Source organism: Emydura macquarii, unplaced genomic scaffold (assembly GCF_026122565.2).
Source record: "Emydura macquarii macquarii isolate MOO-44397 ecotype Brisbane River unplaced genomic scaffold, CSIRO-AGI_Emac_v2 contig_2372, whole genome shotgun sequence".
Taxonomy (NCBI): domain Eukaryota; kingdom Metazoa; phylum Chordata; order Testudines; family Chelidae; genus Emydura; species Emydura macquarii.
In genome coordinates this window covers 1,965,942-1,988,293 of record NW_027132509.1, presented here as the reverse complement: position 1 = coordinate 1,988,293, position 22,352 = coordinate 1,965,942, and the positions used below count along the sequence as shown (strand labels likewise).

At 40.5% G+C, this 22,352-nt stretch overlaps 1 protein-coding gene across 5 annotated transcripts in view; it reads right to left on the bottom strand.

Moving 5' to 3' along the window:
- GRK5 (G protein-coupled receptor kinase 5) overlaps window positions 1-21,918 on the bottom strand; it is a 218,490-nt gene extending 196,572 nt beyond the window's left edge. For all 5 annotated transcript variants that reach the window (XR_010922183.1, XR_010922184.1, XR_010922185.1 and 2 more), the window contains exon 1: window positions 21,651-21,918. Coding sequence is in view for 2 of the 5 variants with exons in the window: in XM_067561319.1 (XP_067417420.1) it covers window positions 21,651-21,702 (52 nt within the window). In the remaining 3 variants the exon portion in view is untranslated. The remainder of the gene's footprint in view (window positions 1-21,650) is intronic.
- Between the last annotated feature and the right edge of the window lie 434 nt (window positions 21,919-22,352).

The following is a 22,352-nucleotide window of genomic DNA, read 5'->3' as shown; positions in this document are numbered from 1 at the left end:
GTATTATGCCTCCATTTAAAAATGTTTGGGATAAGACTCCATCGGCAGATGGGCCTATATACTATAGGGTATTTACGGCTGGACAGCAGGGTGAAATACTATTACATCAAGTCAACATTTTGGTGGAAAGCCCCAATAAGAAAAGATGCCTGCTCTTCAAATGATACTAGTCTACTCTTAAGATCTAGAACAGTAACTTTATCCTGAGACAGGGGAACATGGAGGGCAAAGTATTGTAGAGTCTATCCCAGTTAGTGTCTTGGAAACAGTGATGAAAGTCTAAGCAATTGATTAAATGTTTCAAACGTTTGGACATTGCTTTGTAAACTGGACCATTTCTTTATACAATGAATTATTGCCTTTTAGACTAAAAGAGAGACAGAATCTCCCAAAAATTTAAAGAAAAGTTAAAAAAAGTTGAGGAGAAAATTCAGAAAATTCTTTATCTTACCGATTGATTTTTAATTCTACAGGTAGTTGCCGACTTCCCAAGTCATTGTGAGGTTTAAGCAATGTTTGTAAAGAATGCCATGCTCCTCCGCTTAATAGTGCAAATATTTGAGTCTAACAACAACATTAAAGTGCTTCACAAAGAGGGATATAGCATCACGAACGCCATTTTGGGGAAGGGTAGGTGGTCAAGGTTATGCAGTGAACCAATGGCAGAGCTGGAAACAAAGCCAGGTCTCCTGCCTCCCGGATTGGTGCTCCATGCATCAGAAAACAATGCCTCCCTATTTGCCGACCAGCGAGTGCAACTTTCACAGGTACAGTACATGAGTCAGAGAAAGGTGAGGCACCAGTCTGCTGAAATGCATTGGCTGACATCATATCATTGCCATACCAAGAATGGAGGATTTGAATGACCAGCTTGCTCTTTTAGACTCTGATCCTGCAATAAGCGCGCATGCTGGCAGGCCCCTGCATTCTCGTGGCGGCCACTTCAGAATCGGGGCCTTGGTCACTGCGGTCTGCCACAGCAGCGTATCTCTTTAGCACGTTAGAGGTTGAGTTCCTGCTGAAGAGAAAATCTTTCTTCTAGGTGGCACTATATCTTATGGAAAACTATTCAGCAAGTTAGGGATTCCTCATTTCACTCTCTCATTGCCTGCAGAAAGAAGAACAGCAGCAGTTTTACAGTGAGGCACGGCTGGAGAGCACGGACCACTTACATGAATGAGGAACAGTGGTCAAAAGATCACTTATTGCAGAATATAAACGATGTCCATGTGCTTTCTATGCTCACCTCATTGATAGGATTGGTACTGCCATTCATTCCATGTCAGCAGTAAGCTGGGATTTTAGCTTATTTGTCAAAGTGAAAGGAGTTGGCATGCAAATACATTTCTCTGCAGTTTCCAACTTAAAAAGAAAGGCACCCAGTACCAGTGGGTTGAACGGAAAATGATGGTGATTTCACTCTGTTCCATTAAATAAAATTTAATACCATTCAGCTTGAATTGAGCCTTTGGCATCCACCCAAACATTGCAGTCTCTTGCATTAGAAAGAAAAGAAGATGTGCTTCATGCATATGTATGAGACAGTGGAATAAAACAGGAGTTAGCCATAAAGCTGTATGTAAGAATTGCCAATTAAACCTTTTCTCTGCTACTGTGAAGAATAATTAAAAATAACAAAGTCTGAGGATACACGACATGTGAGGAGAGCCTTTTACCTGCCTTCAAACCAGAAACTGAAGTGCGACATCAGATTGAGATTTAAGGACAAGTGAACAGTCTGAGAGTTTAATGCAGTGTAAAAATTTGCAAGACCATTTTACGATTCACACCAAACGGTTTTTCAAGACTACAATACCCTAAATTAGATAGCTCAGTCCTATCATTTCTTTTTATCATTATTTAGTTAGTTATAGCTTTAAGATGGTAGCTTAAAAGGAAGATGTGAATATTCTTATACACTTAACATATCATCACAAAAAAAGTCAGAAAAAATTTCTAAATATGCAGCTATTTTCACTTTATAACATCTGATTAAAGACCAGATCCACACCGTGTAGCTCTGACTCCATCAGCATTGCCATTGAGTTCAGTGGGATCATTCACGGAGCAAGGTGAGTAAGGGTGTCAGAACCTGGTTCCAAATAGACAGCTGTGTTTACAGATTCTTTCATGTGTTGCCTATTTTTAACCAGTGAATCAATGCAATGAAAGTGCTTTTATTCATAAAATGTATTTTCGGCAAAACATGCAGCCCTAATCAAAAACTGCTCTGCTTATATGCCAAGCCTGAAGCTTTAAATCCAGATCATTTTCAAATTACTCAGGCTTAAAAAAAAAAAAAAAGGGCAGGCTGAAAAGCGTCTTCACTGGTGAAAACCACCGGTCTCTTACACACTGGTAAGTCAAAACAACTAATTTCTGTCAAACTTTCCAAAACAAAATTCACCCCTGTGCACTATCTACATCCCACTTTATTTCTCCACTGAACTTCGCACACAGTGAGTAAATGAAATTTCAGCCTTAAAGAGAATTGGGGGGAGAAATGCATACACCAGTAAAGAAAAAGTCACCTTCATTCTAAACTCCTAATCAGACACTTGGTAAAAAAAAAATACAAAGCTATTAAAATGTGAATCTGAGTTACTGAGTACTATAATTATCTACAAATCCACTTGCACTCATGTAATACTGGAAGTGAATGAGATTACATATTGCACATTTAATGAAAACAGACAATGGCATCATAAAAGTAATTTTTTTTGTAAACAGCTAAGCCCTTGGTATTATTTGCCAGAATTAGTGTCTGCTCTTGCAAACACTTATGCAAACAAGTAACTTTACTCACGTGAACAGGCCATAGGCCAGGTTGAGAGCCATTTACTCCACTGATGAGTGGCAGTTCCCACAAGTCGTCCCACTGAATGCTCGCCACGGGGAGTAAGAGGCTTACAACAAGGCCCAATGGGACTTCATGTGTGTAAATGACTCATGTGCCTAAGTGTTTGCAGGACAGAGCCCTTAGCGTGATGATCGCTACTGCACTAACATGGGATTTGGGATAATATGGGCAATATAACATGCTTCCACACACTTCCATTTTTAGAAAGTTATAGTATATTGTGGGGTCTAAAAGGTCAACTGCACCATCCGTACCACCAACCGTCCAAGATCAAGGCTGTCAGGGATATAGGCCTCGATCCTAAATTACAGCTGCTTTGCGTGGGTGGAGTGCTGTGCTTGAAGTTCACGGGGTGCTGTGGGTCTGGGCTTCAAGGTGCTTATGGAAAGTTACAGGCCTCCCACCCTTGACATCATGCACTTCAGGAGACACAAGTTATTTGGCTTCTTCAGCTGAAATTAACCAAAATGCTTCAAAACAAACAAACAAAAATCGTTTTTAAGGTGGTAGCAATAGAGAGAAGATTAAAGTACAAAGATAGGAGGACTTAAATAAATACTAAAACATGATATTAGTGCTTCCTAAATGATCCACACACAGGTATTGGGATACAGATCCTTTTGACAATGGATCATTAACGCAAATCAGGAGCAGATTATTAGAAACCAAAGGTTCTCACCACCTGATGGCTGTTTAGAAGCCCATTTTAAAGGAGCTCTTTATCTCTGTCCACTTTTAGTGGGCCAGTCTGCATCACAAAACCCACCATGACAGTTAGTGGGGAAGAGGCTGGATTACACCTTCTCTCTCACTCACACATACCACTGCTGAGAGGTGGGGTCGAGCCAGTGGGCGTGTCTGGAAAATTATCAGATTTAGCAAAGTGATGATAAAGATGGAATAAGCAAAGGGCAAAGTAATTAAGCTCTACCATGACCATAACCAGGGTCAGGCAAGCAGGGCAACCACCCAAAACACAAAGCTGGGGAAGTGGGGTGGATAGGGCAAAAAAACGGGGTGGAAAAATTATTAAAAGAAACAGTAGGGGGTAGAGCCCTGCAGCAAGACTGGGATGCCGTAACAGTGGGAGCGGAATAAAAATTCAACAAACAATGCGGGAGCGAGTGGAAGTGGGTATTGTGGGGCAGGACGGGAGCAGGATTAAAAAAATAGTTCCGAGCAGGGCTCTAGCAGGGGGCACAAATATGGTTGCTTGCCCCTGGTGCTAAAAATGCCTAATTGCGGCACTGGGTTCTATGGGAATTAACGCACACACAAATAACAAAAGGATAGAGAAAAGAAGTTCCAAATTTCACACAGCTACTAGCTTTAAAAAGGGGGTCTACGTTTTCAGAAACAGCCAAGCACTTTCTCTCTGAATAACAGGCCCCTTTAAGGTCTCTCCCGGAGGGCACCCAAAAGTGAAGCACCCAAATCATTCATCACTTTTGAAAGTTTAGGCTGTAGCCTCATAATAGAGCATGATCAGTTCTTTCCTTCTAAGCCAGTTCACTTTATTCTGGGCTTCTGAACAGTCTAAATGCCATCACCTACCTGATAAATGTTCAATTAAAACAGTATTTTCAAACCCTCCACTCCAAAGAATTTGTAGCACGTAGATCTAATCTACAAATAGCACATTTGGTTTCAGCTTAGAGAGTTAATTTACATAGCACTTGATGTGTTGTTTTTAAAGTTCCCTTCTATTTACTTTAACATCTCCAATTACCATTTTGTTTATACAACTTACAACATGGGGTCTTACAGAAATCACTGTTAAAAATAATATAGTGTTTCTTTAGCTACTTCCCCTGGGCTATTGTGTTCTCAGGGCCAGGTTCTGAGTAGTACTTTAGAAGTCCATGAGTAATCCCATTGACACGGGACTATTTTAGAAGTAGACTGCTACTCAGTAGGAGCAAAATGTTAAAACCCGATCTTTAAAAATTAACAAATTAAAGTACTCTATATCCACATCTTTCCATTGGATTTTAGACAAACTGATTTCAATGGGGATTACTACTCAAAAACTGAGAGTACAACATGACCAGTTGCAATCTGTGCTGCAGAAATTTGGCAGCTGTTCTAATTTTGCAGTAGTTAAAATATCCAGAATAAGATTGCTGTATTTCGCCATGTTAGGGCTAAGACAAAAATGCACATTGTAGCAACTCAAAATAGAAGAGAGAGGGGAAAAAAACCACTAGGCATATCAAAAAACATTTCACTACCTCACAGCACTTCCATGCCTGGATGTGGTGACGAAATACTCTACAGCAAGAAGTCTGTATTAACCAAAATAACAAATGCACCTGAAACTTGCCAAAGATCACAGAACGGACCATCTGATTGAGGGTTTTATTACCGTGCTTTGTAAATCAGACACATGGTTGTGGATAGGCATATATACACTCTATAAAGCACAGTTTCTTGAGGGCAACATTTCTCATGGGGACTGGCAGGTGTTCTGTTCATCAAGCCTTTTATTACCCAAACTGGGTTTAGTCTACATGGGGACATATAGCCTTACCTGGGCAGCACCTGAACATTGGCCCCACAAATTATCTTAGATGGGCTTTAGGTGGTCTGATTGTCAGGCATGAATTATGTCTTGTTGTGGAGTGTCCAGTCGGAGATGCGGTCAGTCAACAGGAAGTCCCACTACCTTCCTTTGCTGGTAGATGGCAATCTCCCCACCCAACACTTTTTTGTTCTGATCTGTGTATTTTTTTTTTCTGGCTGGAATTCTTTGGTTTTGGTCCAAGACAGTTAGTTAGGGAGGTTGCTCTGCATGGCTTGGAGCTAGTCAATTTGGTAGCCATTGTGTTGTACAGGGTAACTGCAAATCACCGTATCTGGGATTAGGCTGGGATGTTTTCTCAGGGCAGATTTGCCAAGCCTTGTGCTTGATGTGGTACACAAATAAAGGCCAAATTCTACATTTCGATGTTCCCACTGACTTCAGTGGAAATCCTGAATGCACGGCCCTGGGCAGAATTTGGCTCTAAAAGCTTAATTCTTCTGACTCTCCCATTGGTAGTGCCAAAAACATTGAGTATTTTTAATGCATGAGTGGCTAACAGCAACCAAGTCTGTGCCACACTACTGCTCTGAAGCATGGGAAGCTACCAATAGCATACTTTGTAGAAGACAAGAACTGATGACAACACTTTGCACTTGAGCACTTCCAACAGGTGCACAGTAACCATGAGAGGGAAATTTAAGTCCTAAACTCCAGTAATCTACAAACTTCTTCCTACATATTAGCTTTACAGAAGCATATTTCAGGAGCAAACTGTAGTTTAGACTCTTGGCGAAATAAACAAAGCAGATGAGCCTCCGCAGACATGTAATCCACAGAGAGCCATTTGTCTGCCTGTGCTTATGTATCTCAGCACCCTAAGGAAACACAGAATCTTGTCTGAGACATGATCTGGATCTGTGACATTCATGGGAGAGGAAAAGAGGAGTTTGTGCTCACAAGTCAGTTACGGACGATATTCCTGCATCTGCAGGTTATTCTATGTAACAAATAAAATATTGGAGAATGTTCCTCCTTGAATAGTACAAAGGCTTACCCTTCAGCGTAAAACTACCTTCTGTTTACTTAACTGAGCTAACACACCTGAAATTGCCTCTGAAACACTTGCAAGGCAGGGGACTGCCCAGCTGCTCCTAAAGGTATGGAATCCTTTGCGCCGGCTGCAGTGCTGTTTCGTAGGAAGTGATAGGCCAACTGCCACTGAGGATTCTCTGGCACGTCTTTCACTGGTGTCATTGGTTCCCTCTCTTTGTTTCAGTCTCTCTCTTTCCTTCTTTCTACGTTTCTGTTTTTTGCATGATCACGTTCTTTGTAAAGAGCTTGATGGAAACTGACTACTCAGTATTCCTCTGCAAGCTGCGCAAAATGAAATTGACTAGCGTGCTATTGAGCTTTTCGCAGCTCTCCTGCCAGGCACCCCCTTTGATGTAACACACTATGTGATAACCTGTTCAGTCCCTTCATATGCCTGAAATGATGCCACACAAACGATCACTTCTTGATCTCTAAAATATTTAGTGGATGAAGGGACTCCAGGAGACATCCTTTATGAACTGTTTTAACCAAGTGTTCTCATAGCTTTACAAAAGCAGTTTGGATAGGAGTCCTCTCAACAATGACTGAAAATTCACCAAACAACAACAGAGGACAATAAAGAGAGAAACAATGTGTCAGGCCAAAGGTGCGCCCAGTAGAGACTGACATTTGCCCCAATCTTATTCAATATAAAAATAAACAGCATTTAAAATCAGTAGATGATGTTGAATTGGGAAGTGGTGCAAACACCAATGAGGGCAGAGAAATAACAGGTTAGACATGTGGGAGGGAAATAATTAAAGGAGATTCAACCTAGAGAAATGCAAGCTAACGCAGCTGGGGAAAAAACAATCTAAACACATTCAATGGGAGGAAAACAGGAATGGCCCAGGAGGATTAGGGACAGTTAAACATGAACAAAATAGACATTGTGCTTTGGGCTGCAGACACAGAAAAGTCAGGCCACAGACGTGCCAGTCCCCCTGTATAATCCTGCAGTGGTGATGCTGGACCTAAAATCATGCAGGAACCTCAAAATACCAGAAAAATTCTAGGCTTGATTCACCCCTGTCCTGCAAGAAGGAGCAACCTGCATCTGGAGGACAGCATTCAGCCCCAACGCAAGTGGCAGGGCCTTCCTCACAGGGTTCCACTGGGGAGAGGCACAGCTCTGGGTACAGCTCCATAATAGCCCCAATGATGGAGGCTGCCCAGAAGTTATGATGGTTCCTCCTCTCATCAGCCCTGGTACCACCCCTTCCCCAGGTAGGCCCCACCCACTGTCAACTGCATTGGCTCCACTGTAAATTCTAGGCCTGTTTGCACTGATGAACCCGGCCCTGGACAGAGTTCCTGCTGCAGGGAGTGATCTGGTTCCGCTGACTACTTGAAAGGAATTCAAGAGAGAACATCAGAAATGACTGAAGGGACAAGCTGAGCGGGGAAAGAACTGAAGTGTTAAAGTTGGTTAGATAATAGCGAAAGGTAAATGTAATGACAAGTATCTGGAGGGTGTGAACTCCAAGGAGCCAGAGGAACTGGTTAGGATGGTAATTCGGAGTAATGAGAATGAGTAAAGGAAAATTTAAACAGAATCGTCAAGGAAAAATTAGATCTCTCAGACTGCAAGAGTCTCCCATAGGAGGTAGCAGAATCCCCATCTCTTGAATCATTTAAATCAACACTGGGTAAAGCACTGGAGAATATACAGTAGAATGTATTCCTATGCTGGGATGACGATTTGATAGGTCTTTGCCATCTCCAGGTGCTTATGGCCAAATTCACTCCCAGTTACATCTGTCTAACCCTGTTGACTTCAGCGGAACTGCACCAGTGCAAACTAGAACAGACTGATCCTTAAAGTCACACTCTTACAGACGTTTACTCATGCACTTAATTTTAAACATGTCAGTAGTCTCAATGAAGTCAGTGAGACTACTCATATGCTTAAAATTAAACACATTCATAAACGTTTGTAGGATTAGGGCCTAAAATTATTTTATAAGGAAACCTCATCCATGGCTCTGTCACAAAAGAAAAATTAATTATGAATAAATAAATTGTGTTTATCCACAAGCACATAGAGATATCCCTCCTTTGTTATTATTATTAGCATTATTGTACTCCTCGGACTTGTGTATATTTGTATCCTTTCAGCCTGGCATGTCTTCTTTGAATAAGTGTTCTTGTCAGTTTCTTCAAATGCATATGAAAAGACATGACATGAAATAGAAGCAGCTGGATTATTACTACATGAGTTCTGCAGCCATTCACTGCGTCATCCATCTTTCCCATCATTCTTGTTATGTTTTGTCCTTTCAGTTTAACTAGTATCCTTGCAAAATTTCCAAGAAATGCTTGACTGTTTGTGGGATTTTCTTTTTAAGAATATTTACTTAAATTCTTGCTCGCTGTCTAATCTTTCTGACAAAGCAATGTGCATTTTTAAATCCTCCAAGCAAAATAATTACAAAGATAATCCAGCACAGTGTAATCAAACTGCAGGGTTCTTTATTTTCCTGGACTTTTAATTTAATTTCATATCCTGTGGTCTCTTAAAGAAATATTAGGATTATATCATCTTTTTATTGTTTAAATTACATGCCTGTATGAAATGAAGACTGGTTGGTTTTCTTCCCGTTCATTGTTACATCATATACAACATTGCTCAATTTAAAATGATACTCATAGACTATAAGACTCATAGACTATAAGGTCAGAAGGGACCATGATGATTATCTAGTCTGACCTCTGGCACATCGCAGGCCACAGAACTTCACCCACCCACTACTGTAATAGACCCCTAACCTAAGACTGAGTTATTGAAGTCCTCAAATAATGATTTAAAGACTTCAAGGTACAGAGAATCCACCAGCAAGTAACCTGTGCCTCATGCTGCAGAGGAAGGCAAAAAACCCCAAGGGCCTATGACAAACTGCCCTGGGGGGAAATTCCTTCCTGACCCCAAATATGGTTAAACCCTGAGCATGTGGGCAAGACTCACCAGCCAGACACCCAGAAAGAATTCTTTGTAGTAACTCAGAACCCACCACATCTAACATCCCATCATAGGCCATTGGACATATTTACCGCTAGTAGTCAAAGATCAGTCAATTGCGAAAATTAGACTGTCCCATCATGCCATCCCTTCATAATTTTATTAAGCTCAGTCTTGAAGCCAGCTAGGTTTCTTGCCCCCACTGCTCCCCTTGGAAGGCTGTTCCAGAACTTCACTCCCGTGATGGTTAGAAACCTTAGTCTAATTTGAAGTCTAAACTTCCTGATGGCCAGTTTATATCCATTTGTTCTTGTGTCCACACTGGTGCTGAACTTTAACTCCTCTCCCTCTCTGGTATTTATCCCTCTGATGTATTTATAGAGAGCAATCATATCTCCCCTCAACCTTCTTTTGTTTAGGCTAAGCAAGCCAAGCTCTTTGAGTCTCCTCTCGTAAGGCAGGTTTTCCATTCCTTGGATTATCCTACTAGCCCTTCTCTGCACTTGTTCCAGTTTGAACTCATATTTCTTAAACATGGGAGACTGGAACTGCATACAGTATTCCAGTTGAGGTCTGACCAATGCCTTGTATAATGGTACTAACACCTCCCTATCTCTACTGGAAATACCTCGCCTGATGCACCCTAGGACCACATTAGCTTTTTTCACAGCCACATCACATTGGCGGCTCATAGTCATCCTGTGATCAACCAGAACACCCAGGTCCTTCTCCTCCTCTGTCACTTCCAACTGATGCGTTCCCATCTTATAGCAAAAGTTCTTGTTATCAGTCCCTAAGTGCATGACCTTGCACTTCCCACTATTAAATTTCATCCTATTTCTATTACTCCAGTTTACAAGTTCATCCAGATCTTCCTGTATGATATCCCGATCTTTCTCTGTATTAGCAATACCTCCCAACTTTGTGTCATCCGCAAACTTTATTAGCACATTCCCACTTTTTGTGCCAAGGTCAGTAATAAAAAGGTTAAATAAGATTGATCCCAAAACTGATCTCTGAGGAACTCCACTTGGAACCTCCCTCCAACCTGAGCATTCACCTTTCAGTATGACTCATTGTAGTCTCCCCTTTAACCAGTTCCTTATCCACCTTTCAATTTTCATATTAATCCCTATATTTTCCAATTTAACTAATAATTCCCCATGTGGAACTATATCAAATGCCTTGCTGAAATCTAGGTAAATTAGATGCACCGTATTCCCTTTGTCTAAAAAATCTGTTATCTTCTCAAAAAAGGAGATCAGGTTGGTCTGGCACAATCTACCTTTTGTAAAATCATGTTGTATTTTGTCCCAATTACCGTTAACCTCGATGTCCTTAACTACTTTTTCTTTTAAAAATTTTTCCAACACCTTGCATGCCACTGAGGTCAAACTACCAAGCCTGTAATTACCCGGATCACTTTTTTTCCCTTTCTTAAAAATAGGAACTGTGGTAGCAATTCTCTAGTCTTACGATACAACCCCTGGGTTTACAGATTCATTAAAAATCCTTGCTAATGGCCAATTTCATGTGCCAGTTCCTTTAATATCCTTGGATGGAGATTATCCGGGCCCCCCAATTTAGTCCCATTAAGCAGTTTGAGTTTGGCTTCTACCTCAGATGTGGTCATTTCTAACTCCATATCCTCAGTCCCATTAGCCCCCCTGCCATTATCCCTAAAATCTTCATTGGCCTTATTAAAAACTGAGGCAAAGCATTTGTTTAGATATTGGGCCATGCCTAGATTATCCTTAACCTCCAACCCAGTTTAGCGGTCCCACTTTTTCTTTCTTTGTTTTCTTCCTGTGTATATGGTTATGGAACCGTTTACTATTGGTTTTAATTCCCTTAACTCCCATTTTAATGGTAGTTATGGGTGTAAAGTCTCCTGCCCAGCAATGATAAAAGAGGCTTCATAGATTTTTATGGAGGAAAACAACTTCATCTGAAAAAGGGTTTGGTTTTAGATTTTTTTCCCCTCCAAATGCACTTATGGGACCAGATTGTTATCTTGCTTGGGCTTGCAAGAACTCCCATTCACTGCAGTGTGACTACACATGCTTAAAGTTAGGCACGTGCTTTACCCCAGTCTAAATCAGGAGTGACTCCAATAAAGTAAACAGAGTTACACTAGTATACAAAAAGTGAGAGAGGAGAATCAGTTCCACATTCAGCTGGATAATGTCAACCAAGATTGACAATTAAATGCTGAGGGATGCTACAGTACATTCTAAAGAACAAATTTAGGCCCCATTCTGGCTCAAGGATCTGCATACTCCTATACCAGCAAGTCCAGTGCAGGCTTGGAGCCTCGAACCCTCCATTAAAAACATCCTGCCCTCAGCACCTAGAAGATGTTCTTCTTTGGTTAATGTGAACGGGAGCACACTGGCGAATCTCACCTATCACAGCAATTCATGGAGATAGCTGTTTGAAAGACCATCTAAGCCTCAACTCTTACGGGACTTATGATCACTAATAACACTTTGTATTGCAGTCAGGAGCAAATAGACTAGAGCAGTCTTTGGAGCAGTGGTATAACATGCTCCCTGAGGTTAGCACTGTTAAGTAGAAGAGCCATTATATTCTTCGCTGGCTGTAGCTTCTGAGTGGTCTTCAGCATCTATGAGCGCATGGAGGTAATCCAATTTATAAATGGAAAAAGCATGGATCTGGATCAGGCAAAGGCTTCTGTTCATTTCTTCCATTCCTAAGTTATTTATCAGAGTGACTGATCTCTCTCCCTCTCTCCCACAAACACACACACTGTAGTTAGGTCGAGGTACCAGTAGAATGATAAAACACAAATTCGGACGAGAAATAAGGTGAAAATTTTTAACAATGAGGATAATTTACCATTGGAACAACATATCAAAGGTTGTGATAGCTTCTGCATTACTGGCAATTTTTAAATCAAGGCTAGATGTTTGTCTAAAAGATATGCTCCAGTTCTGACAGGAATTAATTCAGATAAGTCCCATAGCCTCTGTTTTTCAAGAGATTAGACTAGATGATCACAGTGGTCTCTTTTGGCTTTATACTCTGTGAACAATGAGTATGTGCCTACGGTCTCAGATGAATACATACTTGGGGGGCAGATCCCGCTGCCATGGATACACTATATTTTGTGTGCTAGACAGGTCAGAGCTAGTGAGAGTATGTCTGTCTGCTCGATCTAGGAATCACATACTCTAATCAAGGTATAGACATGACCTCAGAAATCTTTACCCAAATTCTTTAATCTAATACAGAAAAAAACCAAAATGCTACCACAATCCCACAAATTGTGTTGGTTTCCCAAGAAATACTGTAAATTCCTTGTTTGATTGTTTTTTAGTGAAGATAATTGACTACCTCCTTTCAGAGCAGGACCATATGAAGACACCAGTAAAGGCATTCTCTCCATAAGTAAAAGTTTTTTTATTTTCCATTTGAGGAAAATAATCCCATTGGGTTAAATGAGCAGATAAAAGTAGCGCTATTCAAGTCCTGAAGTTAATGTTTGATCCAGAAATTCCAATATATACCAGGAATTAATAGTTTCCAATATATTATCAGGTTAATGACCTAATAGACTATTATATAGTTTTTACCAGGAAGACAAACCAAACAAGCTGAGTGACTATCAGGCCATAGTATACTGATTATAAAAGCCAATTCCTAAGCCATATTGTATGTCAACAGATAGAGAGGGATATAGTCCTAGTCTCTTCAAAATAAAAAAGAAGCCCACGTCCTACTCTTCTGGGCAGAACAGAACCTGAAATCTCCAAGGGCTCTACATAGCAAGGGCAAACTATACACCATAGTAGACTGACTCAGTAATCAACAGATACATCCATAGAAGGCCAAGGGGAGTGGAGCGTAAGGTAGATCAGCATCAGTGTTGCTCTGACTTACATCAGGTATCAGGTCGGCCTCCACACAGCCCCAGAAGTGCAAAACAAACTGAAACTGATTTAAAGCAAATTTTGCCTCTTCCCGCCTTCCCAGCTCCAAGAACAAGAACAGAATAACCAAGAATGAAACCCCACTATGAATACTGTATCAATCTCATTTTATGTAATGGTTTTTGCTGTTACCCACTGGCTCTTTAGCACAAAGTTCACAAACTTTGTGAAGGCCAAGAAACTGACATTTTAGTGGTTTTCCTGATTCATCTAAGCTAGATCATCATGAAAATAGTCTAAACTCCTGAGACAGATTTTTCAAGAAGAAATGGTTACATGCTTTAAAGGGAATAGTATGATTTTTAATCCTCTATTTAAAAGTAAACGGTCTCATTCATGCTGATTTACTATATTTGAGGCAAAGTGATTCCCAATTCCATTCTTGGAATTTATCTATTTCTTGGTCTCTCCTGGAATGATCTTCCCTTTAACTCAAAAGAGTTGACCTACTTTGGTTTCATCATGTGCTGATTTCCTGTATTTTTATAGCAATAACTGAGATTTTCCTTACAATAGGGTTATTTTTTTAAGTATCACCTCTAATGGGCTGGAGGACAAGAAATCAGAAGCTGTATTCAGCTATAATGGTTTATGAACCTTGCTAAAGTCAAATTACAATAATCATATGCACGTTAATGTTCCATTAGGAGATGAGTTACACGAGTCATTGCCACCAGATATGGTCTGTCACTAAAGTGAATCTCTCTCCTTCTAAATATGCCCTGTCCAGTTCTATTGCCCTTTTTAAAATTCTTGTCCTACAGCTGAGTTCTTGGATAGAGTGTTTGTCTTGCTTAAGATATATTGCTAATCTATTGCCAATAAGGATACGCTCAGATCTGTACTGGTATCTTCAGGAAAGGGAAGTTAAAAATACAGCAATTTCAGGACTGGCTCATTTCACATTTTTGCTCTTTATACAAAAACACTATGAGAACCATAAAAATAGAGCATCCCATTTGGTTAGCGTCATCAAAGGACCTGCTTGGGTGGCATAAGTATAGGTTTCTTTTAGTATCTCTGTCATCCCTAAAAAGGAAAAAAAATCATATTTCTGTTGTGTTTTTAGTGGGTTGTGTGTTTTTTGTTTTGTTTTTTGCTTTGATTGGGTTTTTGTATAACCATTCTTTTGAAATTCAATATTTGAGAAAATTAATAGTTTCTCTTCCAAACTGGCCCTTCTTTAAAACTAATGACCATGACCACCACTTCAGTTATTTCTAAAACTTAACAAATTTGTAAAGAATCTAGCAATATATTTTAGCATTATGTTGTCTAAAGAAAACTCCTGTGCATGCATGCAATACCTTAAACCAGACAGGACAATGTCTTTCAGGCTTTGAAAGAGCTGAAGCTTGTCAAAGAGCATCTACACAATCACCACTCGCTTTTTGGTTATTTAATCAAATTGTTAGTACTTTACATAAGATTTACTCTTCTCATCAGTCTTTATAGGACAAAGCGCTCTTTGAAAGATAGTGGATTCCAAACTAGAATATGCCCTCTAGAAGAGCCATTATTATTTTTAAACATGCAGTGAGAGATACAGAACCATGACCATCTGGATGAGTTTTAGAACTTGTATTTCATGTGTATTTTATTGTCCTGTTTATTGTTTTTATTCACTCTCCCTTATACTCTGTAACCACTTTTTTATAATAAAAAAATCCTATTCAAGAACATTGTTACAGCCAAACAAAGTGATGCCAACTTGTGATTTTGTAAGTCTTTGTAAGTCTTTGTGGGTTTTTTTTAAAAAAGCCTCAGTTCATGGAGTCTTGTGATTATGTAAGAATCTCAGTGTTCTCTCACTTTCCTTGCAAGCTCCTAGCTCTCATGCTTGAGAACTGCTTGAAAACGTGAACCCCAAAGACTCAAAACCCAAAGGCAAATAAAATAACCCTAAATTTATTGGGGTTTTTTTAATCGCATGATTTTTAATTCACTCTCACATTGTGGGAGTAGAGGGGCTGACTCAAGATTTTTAAGTACCGAGGGCTGGCAATACTAATATCTCCAAATATCTTTAGAAAATACCTATCCTAAGCACTGAAAAGGAGGACAAAAAATGTAATGATTTACCCATTGCCTATTCTTCATCACACAAGGTGGACAACATTGTCTCAACTGTTTAAAAAGACATCCAGATAATCATATTTAACAAAAAAAATCTTTGCTATGTTATTTATAGCACCTTAGAGTTATACATCTGGTATAGCTAGAACAATCTAATTGACTCTTCACCCTTTATACCAACTGCCTAAGTGTAGTGAAATGAACAGAGAAAACAAAATTAAACTGATTGATCCTGCTCAATTTCACATTCTAATTTGTTCACTAGCACAACGCATTTTCCCCCTTCAGTCACACATGAGGATACTTTCATTTTTTTAGAGAAAGTTTTCAGTGATTTTTAAGAAGAAACATGAAAATATTTATATTGGGTTTTGTGTATTTTTATCTTTAAAAAAAAAATCCCTGAATTTTGAGCCTACATTAATGAATGTAAATCTTCTGATTTCCCCTATGTTTAATATGAGTTTGCATTACAACCCTCTGTTTTGCATTTACAGGTTGGAGATCTTCTTGGTCGAGGTTTACTTAGTTTCAAATTGTTTTCGTTTTAGGAAGAGATGACCCACCCTCTTTGAAAGCAGGCCCATCCAATCAGATTTTAAGCAGTTCATCCCAAATTTTTATCAGCCTCTGTTTCACTTGTGACACAAGGCTTGTGCCCACCCGTGTCAACCACAGGCCCTACCAAAAAATCAGTTCTGGCTACGCCTTTATTTAGGATGGACTGGAGAGTAGGGTAGCACTGCTGCACTTGCACTGAGGTAAGAAATTGCAAGAGAACTTGGCCTTGCAATCCATACTCCCAGTGCCTGATTTTGTGTGACTTTTGTTATCCAACCACAGTAAAGCTCCTAGTGGTTCATGCAGAGTAGTTATAGCTACCTTGGTCCCAGATTACCTCACCCACCTAATCTTCCTAATGTTTCAGCATAAATTATGTATAGAGAGAGGGCTTATTCTGGGCCCAATCTGCTTACAGTAGGAATTTTGCCTGAATAGGGAAAACAGGATTAGGCTCATCATGGCAAACTTGGCTCACCTACAAGCAAAGCAAACTATAATTTTGCTACCTCGGGGCTTCTATCATAATAACGCAGTTTGCCAGAGGAAAAGTTGCTTTTGTGTGCATCATGGTTGGATGAGTATTTAAACAAGTCCGTTTATCAGCTACTCTTTCTGAAATCACTGAAATGGATGCATCGTATCAAAACTGAAAGTAATATTCATTCCACTTACTTTAATGGACAAATATGTAGGGGGTGTTTCCCCCCCCCCCTCCCCCCGCCATTATCTTTCATGGTAAGTACTTAACCTGGGAGGGAGAGACAAGTATTAAAAAGGGAGAGATCTGTCCCTTAATTATACTCACCCTCTAGTCTATTTCCTTGCTGATTTCCGTTATTGTTTTTTTACCTATATCTTGTGTTTTTGAAACATCAAGGCCTCTGTGTCCTGCTTTTATCTTAAGTGTCTGGGCAAGTGTGTATTACGTATCCTGGTTTTCCAAAATCATGACATGACTGGATAGGACTACACTTATTATTATTTAGCTATCTAGTTTATCTTCACATGCTTCTTACCTTTGGTGCCTGTTCTTTTTCAAATTAATAAAAGATGGTCCAACATCTCTATTTTTTCCTTTTAGTTAAACCTGATATGATTTCTGTTGAAACCTCATAAAGCTTGGTAGTTTGTGTAACATGATTGTGTACTGAGAAAAGAAAGATGAAACTGAGGAAAAAAATAAAAGAGAAACAAACCTGCAAACCCAAAAATACCATTTAAAAAGTTTCAGCCAGGCAGACTTCTGAGTACAACTAATAACTCAATTGATAATTTACATGATTAGTAGTGCCTGTAAAATCATGAACATTCTGCAAACAGATCAAAATTTTCCTTGAGTTTATTCATTACTTGCAGTTATTCAACTACGTTTTTTTGTGTGTGCAAGTTGTTTATTCCCTGGCTTGCAATTTCAGCTGCATTGTTCAGTTATGACTGGTCAGATAAGTCACAGGGCACTGGTTCTGTTTATTGTTTGGAGGAGTGTAATTCTTTATTATAATCATCAGGTTTCTGGTGTGACTGTTTGTATAAAACAATTTAAAGTTTGCTTTCCAGGTCAATTTCAGCTTAAAAAAAATCCACTTTCCACTGCTGGTTGTGCTCCTATAACAATCACAAAATGAGCTTGCATAAAGGGAGCACAAGCAAAGCCAAAGCAAATTTTCTAAAAACCAATATTTGCTGGAAAATATTTATCTAGCTCTACTTCCAAGTCTTTGACATAGTTCTTACTGGATTTAATGTTGCAGGCTTACTGAAGCTTTGATTTAAAACCATTTTGAAGTCTCGCCCTAGAACAGTGACTTTGAGCCCCATGCTCCCATTTAAATTGAAGGCAAAACTTCCATTGCCTTCAAAGGGAGCAGAATAGGCCCCTTTGATATCATGTTTTGCTTCTCTTGTCAGAAAATGTCAAGCCACAGCCACTGAGTGAACCTCACTATTTAGTTTAATTACTTTGTTCATTTCCATCTCTTGAGCCACTCCTGTGCTGGTGGAGTTCCTGTAATTTTCAGAATGTCCCTATTGTTTCAGGGCAGTGTTCTTGCAGCCATGTTGGTCCCTTGAAAGCTTGTCTCTCTCACCCACCCTGTCCCCCTATTGTTTCAGCTAATATAAGCCTTCACTCTTGATATAACAGAGACCGGTAAAGGCCCGAATCCTGCTGCTACTTATGCACGTGCTTAGCTGAACTGGGAATACAGTTAAGAACATATGTAAGAGTTTTCAGGATTGGGGCCAAAGTTTTTGCAAATTCAGTTTCAGATGGAGTTACTCTTGAGTTATTTAAGTAATTTTTCTTTTAAAGTCTTGGTATTCAGTGCAAGCAGGTGTCTCATTCATCTACATTTGCTTTCTGAAAACAAATTATTTTTAGAATATTTTACTTATTGCAGTTTGTAGTATCATCTTGGAAACCTCAAGACAATCTTATGCATCTCTTTCATTTAGCATTGTAGGATCATCCAGGTGTACTAGGTTTTTATTTTTAAAAAAAACCTCTACTGCTATGAAGCATTTGCTTTAAAAAATAAATAGAATCATATACAACAAGTTTCACAGGCTTTGCAACCATGTAATAAAAGAGAGAGAATAAATCTATACTGTTATTTTTAGACCTGTAGTGTGAGCCCCATGAGTCCAAGTCAGTAGAGCTAGGCTCTGAGACTCGTTGCTATAGGTCTTTCTGTGTGTGTGCACGCAACCTTGTGCAATATAGACACACCTTTCCTAGGCCATATTATAAAACCTAGCAAAAAACAAAAATGCTCTAGTTGTGAAGTCAGAGAAGTATAATCCACTGATTTGCTCTATGAATACACTCTGTTTTATTTATACACAGACACACAGAGTACATCTTTTATTCTGAGGATCTCATGGCTTTACTTAGTAGGAAAATCTCAAAATACCCCTTTCAGTTATACAGAATTGTTATGCATTTTGACTATTTTGTCTAGGACATTCATTCATGCGATAGCATAATGCTTGGTGGAGTAGTTTAAATTCTCTCATTTATTACACTAATATTCCTTTATTTGACAGACAATAGGAATTGCCAGATTGGATCAGACTTGAAGTCCAACTGGGCCAGTGTCCTGTCTGACAGTTACCAGTACCAGCTACGTCAGAGGAGGGTGCAAGAAACCCTGCAGTTTTCATCATGTCTAGAACAGTTTGCTCTAGTAACTGTTTTCAGTATATTGAAGTTTAAACAATGTTGGATCCACACATTATTTTAAAACAATCAAAAATCAGGGTTGCAATTCTTGCATGAAATAAATTCCATCTCAGAGAAATTGTAACCTCCAAGAGCAATTGTATATCACACCAATTCCCTTCTCATTCTCCATGAAATGTTCTCTCTATGTTGTACGCTTCTGTACATAATAAATCTCTGTTTAAATGATTTCTGTGGGTGAGAGATCCCCAAGGGTAACATTGCTTCCTCATTTAGGTACCAAAGTTTGGTGGCAAATTGGACATAAGAGAAGGAATGAAATAAGGAAGCTTAAACTTTCATTCCTGAGCTCCTTCTCACTAAGATCTCTTGCCACGGTGAGGATGGGTGCTGGTGGAATCCTGACATTATGAACAAATAAATTTCCTGTATGATAATCTCAGAAATCCCTTGCTGAGACTTCTCAGGAAAATCTAATTCCTTAGCCCATAAATAAAGGTTAACCACCACTTATTTAATACCACTTAGAATAAATTAGTCTAATAATCTAAAACTTCACAAAATTCACTTTATAGATAATATAGGGGCTGTTCCTCCAACAGAGGAATGAGAAAAGAATCTCAGGAAATAGGAGCCTTTGTCAGAACTGGCTCTGCACTAAACATTTTGCAGTATATGTATCATATCTGCTATAGTCACACAAAGAGGAATTAACTTTCTATCCCTTTAGAGCAGCGGCACTCAGAATAGCCTGCTGCCCCTCCACATGTAGGGATCTCAAAAGTCATAATTTTGACTGCTAGAGATTTGTTTCCCCCAAGCCATGAATGGCATAATAATTTTCAACCACTAGGTGGCTCCTCACAGATGTTCTCGCTCGAGTTCCCCCCTCCCCCTGGAGCGCTTAGCCATCAGTGGACTACAATGTCTTGCACACAGGTGTTCACACCGACCTTAGCACACAGAAGAACTCGAACGCATCAGGATTAGACAGTGAAAGGATTGGAATCACAATGGGTTATTACCGGAGGGTGGGGGCGAGGGGCGGACACCACATAAACAACGAAGACTGCAATTGTTGATGGAAACTTCCACCCCATCCCCCCCCCCCCAGTAAAGAAATGGGGGAGGGGATGAGACCATTCGAAATAAGTGTCAATGGGTTTTTCTAGTGAATGGAACCTGCCAAGGAGTGAATTAATTCCCACAAGTGTAACAGCTACATAATAAATACCCTGCTGCATTATCTAATGAAAGCCCAGCTGAGATCCGTGCCTGTCACAGAAACCCAGGGCTGAGACCGAGGGCGGAAAAGGCAGGAGAGAGAATGAAGACACGGGAGTCATCATGTTTTTGGCAAAGGGTTCTTCATTCATTAAATGCGGTGAATGAACACATTAAAATACTGCGAGCCAGGGTAAGGAGCTGTTCCGTTATGATCCTCACAAGACGTGAAAATCTCGCACAGAGGCTCAGTATGAACCTAATCATTCAAACCAGAAAACCACTTCCCCCTCTGAAAATCCGCTGCACCTAAGGTTTGGAGAGTCATCTTCAGCGATGCAGCTAGCTCTGTAGTTTGCCCGGATATTTTTTTTTTTAAACGTCTGTTGCATTTTTTAAAGGATGAACCCAAATCATTTTTAGCGATGACTTTCTTTTCGCATGTCTCTAGCCCCTCCCTTCAAACATCCATCACCCCTCCCCGATCTAGCGATATCTGCTTTTGAAAGTGGCCCGTTTAATGGCAGTTTTACACAAATGATCTGTCGCTAACCCAGCAAGCAAAGAAACAGGCAGTTCAGCTATTCACACACAAAACCCCTTCCGAAACCGTGCATTATTTTGCAGATCGAGACGCCTTTTCATATGCACCGTACAAGCTAATTACATGTCACCTCGCTCCATTTGCATCCGCTCGCTTTTCCATATAAAACTGGAGTAGGGTTTTCAAAAATTCTTAAAAATGGACAGTTCCCAGCACCGTCATATCAGCTAAGACTTCCGAATAAAGCAATGGCTGGGTTCTCCCAGCCGCACCACACAGAATGAAAGGCTATTTTGCATATTTGCTAACCCTTTTGAATGAATGCATCTGCAGCTGACCTTTAACAATAGACTCCGAAATAGCACAATCTGAGGGATCCGATTTGCGAGCAGGGGGAGGGAAGCGCGGTGAATATTTTAACATGATAATCTCTGCGATCTCAAAAACATCTTCCCACAAAACCCCCTCAACCACTGGGGATAAAAAAAAATGCCTTTTGTTTAAAAGCAGCGTTTTAAACGCAGGTTCAGCCACATGCAACTTGGAGAGCGATCGGGAACAGCACTGGGTCTACAAAATCGACAGCATGCATTTCCCCCTGCCTCCGGCTGTGCTTTGCCTACCAGGAGGGCAAATGCGACAGGGATGCTCCGTCCCTCTGTCTCTCTCTTACCTTCCCTGGCTTTCAGCAAGACAGTGTTGGCCACAATATTTTCCAGCTCCATTGACAGGATCAGTCAGCGGAGGTAGCGGCACTGCAGCAGGATGTCAATGTCTGTAGGTGCTGAATTGATTCTCTGGGCGATAGATCAGCCTCCTTCTTCTAGTGCATTATTCCTCCTTATTCCCTTCTTCTGGAGTTCCCTCGTGCAGAAAGTCCCCTGCTCGCTCTCCCCTCACTAATATTTTCTCCCCCTCTGTATTGCTCGGCTACTCCATTCTCCTCCTCCCCTCCGGCTCTCTCTGATGGTTTAATGTTTCAGATGCTGCTGCTGCTGCCGCCTCCCTCCCCGGGGGTGTGGTACTATGAAGCGGGTTCCGCAGCATTGCGCAGGCGCCATCCTCCACAGCTGGTTCCATTCCTCAGCGCTACGGGGCCGGGCATGCTGGGAGTTGTAGGCGGGGAGCCGGCTCTGGGTTCTGGCTGGCCCCTCGCGAAGGAAACCCTCCATTATGTAACCCCCCCCCGAGAACGGGGAGTCGCCGGGGAGGTGCAGGGGCTATGATACATGGGCCCGAGCTGTGGTGGGTGAATGCAAAGGCAGCAGCTCATTTGCATCGGATGTTCGAGCAAGCCCAGCCGGTGTTTAATCCCGGGTGAGGCATTGCAGAGTTCGCGGCCGCAGGACACTCGCTGTTGCTTTTCGGGGGGGGG